The sequence below is a fragment of the Hemicordylus capensis genome, chromosome 12 (genome assembly GCF_027244095.1).
Source record: "Hemicordylus capensis ecotype Gifberg chromosome 12, rHemCap1.1.pri, whole genome shotgun sequence".
In the NCBI taxonomy this organism is placed as follows: Eukaryota; Metazoa; Chordata; class Lepidosauria; order Squamata; family Cordylidae; genus Hemicordylus; species Hemicordylus capensis.
The window spans coordinates 13824317-13830889 of NC_069668.1; the positions used below are offsets into that span (position 1 = coordinate 13824317).

The following is a 6573-nucleotide window of genomic DNA, read 5'->3' on the forward strand; positions in this document are numbered from 1 at the left end:
TCTATCATCGGCTACTAGTCAGAGGGCTATAGGCCACCTCCAGCCTCAAAGGGAGGATGCCTCTGAGTACCAGTTGCAGGGGAGCAACAGCAGGAGAGAGGGCATGCCCTCAACTCCTGCTTGTGGCTTCCAGCGGCATTTGGTGGGCCACTGTGCGAAACAGGATGCTGGACTAGATGGGCCTTCTTGGGCCTGATCCAGCAGGGCCGCTGTTATGTTCTTAAACTGCCTGATGTGTATCCCTAATGCTGGCAGCAATTGAGTTGGGCCCGTCTCCCTCTCCTGGGCGGGTCCTAACCTCCTGTGTGTCTGTGTCTTATCAGGTAACAGTACCTGCAGGTCTAAAGGAGAAGAGTTTCCAAGTGAGAGCTAAAGATGTTGGGCAGGTGACTGCGTACCTCCATTCCAACCAGTCCAATCACACTGGGTGAGCTGCCAACCAAACCTTAACCTTTGGGCATTCGTATGAACATTGCTTACAATCCCTGAGCAAATGAGCTTGGGATTAGAAAAAGTCAGCCTTATCCGACCTGCCCTCCTCAGCTTGTTAAACAATAGATCAGGTGTTCTCTCTTGTTTGTCTCCGTACAAGACTTTGTGTCCTGTATGCTAAAAGGAAATGTGTCCTGAAAAGCCAAATTCTGCATGTAAACGAAACTGCCAGGAGTGGAGGTATATTAAAGAAACTGGACTTTCTTTCAGCAGTAACTTGCGGTATTTATGCACACATTTGCCTCTGTTTGTTATGAACCTATTGTCTTAATACTAACGGTAAAGTGTGCCATCCGCCCGCGGCACAGAAGAATCCAGGAGGCACAACCTTTTGCCTCTTTTCTTGGCAGGCCGAGAATCCGGTTCCTGGTGATCCACAGCCATGCAGTGAGCATCGTTAACCAGGTGATCGGGTGGATCTATTTCCTGGCTTGGTCCATCTCCTTCTATCCTCAAGTGTTTGAGAACTGGAGGCGGAAAAGGTAAGGGGGGGGAGACGTGGTGAGGTGCCTGAGAAGGATTGGCAACCCCCTCCCTCCCTGCTGGCTGCAGGCCTAGCAAGTCACTTCCAACCCGATGACATCGACCGAGTCAGAGCCCATCTAGGTCCGTCTGGCTGTCTGCACTGACCGGCAGCGGCTGCTTCTGGGAAGCAGGCTCGGGGGTCTCTCTCCCAGCTCTATTGGGAGATGCTGCTGCCAGGGAGGGGACCTGGGGCCTTCGACACACAACGCAGGTGCTTGTGCAGCTAGCTGGACTTGGACTCCGCTGAAGCCAAGCAAAAACCGGGTTGGATTTCATGTCTTTCTTTCTAGGAAAAGGAAGCTTAAGTTTGGCAGCTGGCTCATTTCCCCCCAAGGGATTTTTTTAAACTAGCTGCTGCCCGAGGGAGCTCCGGGATTGAAAAGAAGCCTTAAAAAAAAAAGGTGTCTTCTTTTTAGTCTGGAATGAGTCCAGACTAATTCTCAGCACCTCCTTTGTTAATAAAGCTTGCGCGGCCTTTTCAAGCTTCTTCAGAAAAGGGGCCCGATTCCTCTGAGAAAACGTTCTCTCTTTGGATTTGGCCCAACCTTCCAAGCTGGTTCCCTCTTCCTGCCCCAGACCGTGAGCAGGAAAGACTGGAGTGGTGGGGAGAGGGGTCGGGACCAGGCCGGCTGAAGTCTGCTGGGGAGATGGTCCTGCACACAGCCGGGTCTCCATCAGCCCAGTAATCCGGGCCAGGGAGGAAGCTCCGGGTTGGGCCTGGCTCCGGAGAGGCGGGAGGAGACTGTGCTGGCTTCTGCTGCTTGTTCTGGGGCAGAGGAGGGAGTGAATGAGGTTTCTCTAAGCAGTGGGGGCTTTTAAAAATAATTAATTCAAGCGATGGGACCCTAATCTATACTGTGACTGCCTTGTCTGACATTTTGCGGTAAGCCTCCCGTCTGGTGGGTGTGGGAGTGAAAGCGGGAGCAGGAGATGTTTTGACACTGGTCTTGCTGTCCCTGGGAGTTGTCATGCCCAGCCTCAATGGCCGAAGGGTGATGGGAGCGGTAGTCCTGCGGAATCTGGGCCCCTGTGGCTGGGAAGCCCTGTGCTTCCCCAGGGCCCCACTTAGAGCCTCCTCTGCTTCCGTGTCTGCCAGCGTCGTGGGGCTGAGTTTTGACTTCATCGCTTTGAACCTGACCGGCTTCATCGCCTACAGCGTCTTCAACGTGGGGCTCTTCTGGATCAGCTCCATCCAGGTCGGCCAGCGCTCTTGTTCCCTTCTGCCTACGGCCCTTTCCCCGCCTCGTGTCCGATCCCTCCCTCCCTCCCTCCCTCCCAGGCACTTGTCCGTCGACAGCCCCCAGCCCTGGCCAGAAGGGAGCCTGAGGGCCAGACGGGGCGAGAGAAGGAGCAGGTGGGGCCGTGGGCAGAGTCCCCAGAGAGCTCCTGAGGCTGGGGAGGCCTCCTGCTGAGCCAGACCCTTCTTCTGTCTAGCCCAGTACTGCCAGCACTGGCTGGCAGCAGGGCTTCCCCCCAGCTCTGCCTGGAGATGCTGCCGGGGAGGGGACGCCTTCGGCACGCGAAGCAGACGCTGGGCAGCCCTCCCGGCTCAGACCACGGCGCTCTGGGTTGCTCCCTGGAGTCAGCTGGGTCCTGATCCACGGTCTCTCCCTACGCAGGAACAGTTCCTCCAGCGGTATCCCAATGGCGTGAACCCAGTGACCAGCAACGACGTCTTCTTCAGCCTCCATGCTGTCGCCGTGACCCTCTTCATCATCTTCCAGTGCCTGATCTACAAGGTGGGCAGGCCTACCGCTGTGCCCAGATACCAGCCGCTGGCCAAGTCTGGACTGGTCTGGACTACAACTCCCAGCATCCCCAGCTGGGGATGGTTGTAGTCCGCCACGTCTAGGAATCCACACTGGTCCCCAGGTGGCGTGGGGCTACAGCTCCCATCATCCCTTTAGCTTTGTGGCTGGGGATGGTGGGAGTTGTAGTCCCAACACCTGTGGGGGCCACGTTTGAGAAACACAGATTATATTATTTATTGAGAGCTGTCTTTATGCAACACGATGGGTGCATCTGGCTCTGCGAAGGCACCAGCGCCTGGCATTCAGAAGTAGGCTGCCCCTGAGTTTGGAGGCTCTATTTAGCTGTTATGGCCAAGAGTCACGGACAGATCCTCTGTGGCCCGTCGCCATATAATCTGCTCCCTTATAGTGTCTGTCCCCAAAGGGGGAAATCTGTTGACGGCAGCAATTCATCCCTGAATCTCTGCCCTGAGCTTGAAGGATGCCTTGACTTCAGGTTCTCTATCACTTCATCTCAATCTCTCTCTCTCTCTCTCTCTCTGTCTCGTAGAGAGGGGACCAAAAGGTTTCTCGCGTGGCCATCGGGTTGCTGGTCTTGGCCTGGGTTTTCGTCTTTGCCACCTTGTCTGTGGCCGCCGCCGGGGAAATCAGCTGGCTCCAGTTCCTGTTTTACTTCTCTTACGTCAAGCTGGCCGTGACGCTCATCAAGTATTTCCCCCAGGTGGGCAGGCAGGGGCGGGGTGGCCCCGAGTGGGGAACTGGGGGGAGCTGCCTTCTGCCGAGTCAGTGTCCGTTTGGCTCCACGCCGTCCACACAGGCTGGCAGCCGCTCTCCAGGGTTTCAGGCGCGAGTCCCTGCCAGGTCTCCCTCCCTGGAGGTGCTGCCGGGTTCTGAACCGCGGAACTTCCGCCTGCAAAGCAGAGCCTCTGCCGCTGAGCTTCTGGCTCCGGCCCCCTCTCGGGAAGAGCTTACAGCATGCAGGTGCGGTCTCCCATCCGAATGCAAACCAAGGTGGGCTCTGCTGAGCAAAGGGAGCAACTCATGCTCACTACAGCAAGACGTCCGCGAGCCCCAGACAGGCTAGCCCAGGCTTAGAAATGGCCTCTCGCCTGGGACAGGCCAGCATCCCCTCCCGCTGGCCGGGCGATGAACGAGTCCTGACGACTGGCCCGGCGGGCTTGGCTACCGGCCGTGAGGCATTTGGCCACCCGGTGGGTTTCTCTCCTTCTAGGCCTACATGAATTTCCGCCGGAAGAGCACGGAAGGCTGGAGCATCGGGAATGTCTTGCTGGATTTCACGGGCGGCGCGTTCAGCCTCCTCCAGATGTTCCTGCAGTCTTACAACCACGGTAAGCCGAGCAAGCGGCCTCCTCCGGCAGAGCCAGGCCCTTGGTCCCTCTGGCTGCTCCAGATTGTCGGCACAGGCTGGCAGCCGCCCTCCAGGCAAGGGCCTCTCCCCGCCCTCCTGGGACCAGGAACCTTCCCCCGGAGAACACTGGCTGGAAAGAGGCGCGTGCCCTTCCCCAGGAGCAGCAGACAAGAGCTGCTGGACCTCCCCACGTTGCACAGCCGTGAGTCCCACACACCCAAGGACCGAAGCACCACCTCTGTCCTCACTGCCAGTCGATTTCACTGCCTAACCCCCCATTCTAGTCACCCTCGGAAGCCCTTTCCACACCACTCCCAGTCCTGTTCGCTCCAACGGGGTGGCCGGACCTGGGCTCCCTAGCTGTCGTCGGACTACAGCCCCCACCACCCCACAAAACGGCAGTAGTGCATGATGGGAATCAGGGTAGATTTGATTTAAATCAAACTGATTTAAATCACGATTTAAATCACAATTTAAATCAAACTGATTTAAATCACTAGCAGGGTGGATAAAAATAAAAAAATCCGATTTAAATCAAAAAAATCCGATTTAAATTTTAAAAAATCTGATTTAAATCAAAAAAATCCGATTTTTTAAAATTTAAATCAGATTTTTTTTATTTTTATCCACCCTGCTAGTGATTTAAATCGTGATTTAAATCAAATCCACCCTGATGGGAATTGTCGTGCAATTTTAGTGTGTACTAAAAGCAACACACTCCCCCTCAAACGTTAGCCCCCCCTCTCTCTCTCTCTCTCTGCTCTGCTCTGCCCAAACAAACCTGAAACTACCATCCATACCTCGTCCCTTTTCTCCTCCAGATGAGTGGAAGCTGGTTTTTGGGGACCCCACCAAGTTTGGCCTTGGCCTCTTCTCCATCGCCTTCGACATCGTCTTCCTCCTCCAGCATTACTGCTTGTATCGCTCTCCTCCGGCCTACCAGCCGGTTCAGTAAGGGCCTGCCTCCGCGGCCACGCCACCCTTCGCTCGCCAGACTTCCAGCGTGGGCACGGCAGCCCCGCCTTGGCTCCGCCAGCACTCTTGACTGCTTGGCCACGTGCACTTGCCACTCTTGCCTCGGTTCCTGCCCTCTTGTGCCTTCACGTCCTCCCGTCCAGCAGCCTGACCTTGGCAGACCAGCCGCCTGGAGCTCTTGCAACTCGTGGATATATTCCAGGCAGGACGTAGGATATTCCAGGCTGCTCCAGGTAAAAGGGTCCCTCCCTGGGGCAGTCTGGCAGGCATCAGATGCCGCTGGGCCACGGGAGAGCGGTTTGGGCCTTCAGAAAAAACCCGCGGGCACGGGAAGTGATCCAAGCCGCTGTCTTCCGGCTCAGTGCCATGGTGACAACCACCGGTGCTTGAAGAGGTTGTCGGTACTGAATCGGTTGTCGGGACATCGTCTTCCTTTGCACGGGGGCTGGGTGGGGAAGGAAAGGGCGGCAGGGATGGTCCTTTCCTCGCCTTGGTGGTACTGAAGCCCCAAGGCCCATGGCCTCGGCCTGAACAAGCTGCGTAGGGGCCCTGCCCCCACCCAGGGGTCTCGGATTAAAACTTTTGTAACACAACTTGCAGTGCTGTGACTGATTTCAAAGCACCCTTCTGGCTGTTGGACCTCTTGCTCCCTCCGCCACCCTGTAGCCTGAGCAGATGCTGCTGGGGGGAGACCGGAAGGTTTCTCCTCTTAGCCAGGAGAAATGCACCGTAACCGATCCTGCTTCCTTATAACTGGGAAAATGGCTTTTAAAAGAAGAAGAAGAAGCTTGTGGAGAAATCAGTCTGCAGCAATTTGCTATGATGACTTCAGCCGAGCCTCCAGGTTCAAGGGCAGTGTACCCTAAACATGATGCTGCCTTGTACGGAGCCGGGTCACTGGTCCATCCTGCTCCCAGCCGCCTGTCGGGGCTGATCGCATCTCTCCAGGGCATTCCCAGAGAGGCTGGGGGCCCCCGGGAGCTTCTGCACGCAGAGCCGGGGCTTAAAAGTGCTGGCTCTGGCTGCCCAGGGTGGGGAGGGTCTCTGCTGGGAGTGATGGGGCAGCCCCTCCCGGCTCCCCTGCTGAAGCCAGGGCCATGTCCTTGTGTTCTGGTTGGCGGGGCTGGCTTGCCTTGCAACGGGGGGGGGGGGGGGGGTCACTGGGTCTTCCCAGCCTGGCTTGTCCACTGAACTGCCTGCCTTGGCTCCTGGAGCTGGGACCCAGGCCCTTCCCTGAAGCGGGGGGGGGGATCAGCAGAGGGGTGCTTAGAGCAACACCGACCGGAGTCAGAGCCTTGGTTCGTCTAGCTCAGTACGGTCTGCACAGACCGACAGCGGCTTCTCCAGGGTTGCAGGCAGGAGTCTCCGATGGGGGGGGAAAGCACCTGCTAACTGGGCAAAGAGGCACCTTCTTAAAGTGGTGAGGACTGTCTTGGCTGAGCAGCGGGAGAGCAACTGGCC

General features: G+C 56.9%; 1 protein-coding gene across 3 annotated transcripts in view; it reads left to right on the plus strand.

Annotated features, from left to right (window-relative positions):
* The window catches only part of CTNS (cystinosin, lysosomal cystine transporter), a 9412-nt gene extending 3707 nt beyond the window's left edge, over window positions 1-5705 (plus strand). For all 3 annotated transcript variants that reach the window (XM_053275602.1, XM_053275599.1, XM_053275600.1), the window contains exons 5-11: window positions 324-427; window positions 843-974; window positions 2114-2213; window positions 2637-2756; window positions 3319-3489; window positions 4000-4117; window positions 4959-5705. In XM_053275602.1, the coding sequence (XP_053131577.1) occupies window positions 324-427; window positions 843-974; window positions 2114-2213; window positions 2637-2756; window positions 3319-3489; window positions 4000-4117; window positions 4959-5092 (879 nt within the window). In that variant the 3' untranslated portion in view covers window positions 5093-5705. The remainder of the gene's footprint in view (window positions 1-323; window positions 428-842; window positions 975-2113; window positions 2214-2636; window positions 2757-3318; window positions 3490-3999; window positions 4118-4958) is intronic.
* The last annotated feature ends 868 nt before the right edge of the window (window positions 5706-6573 follow it).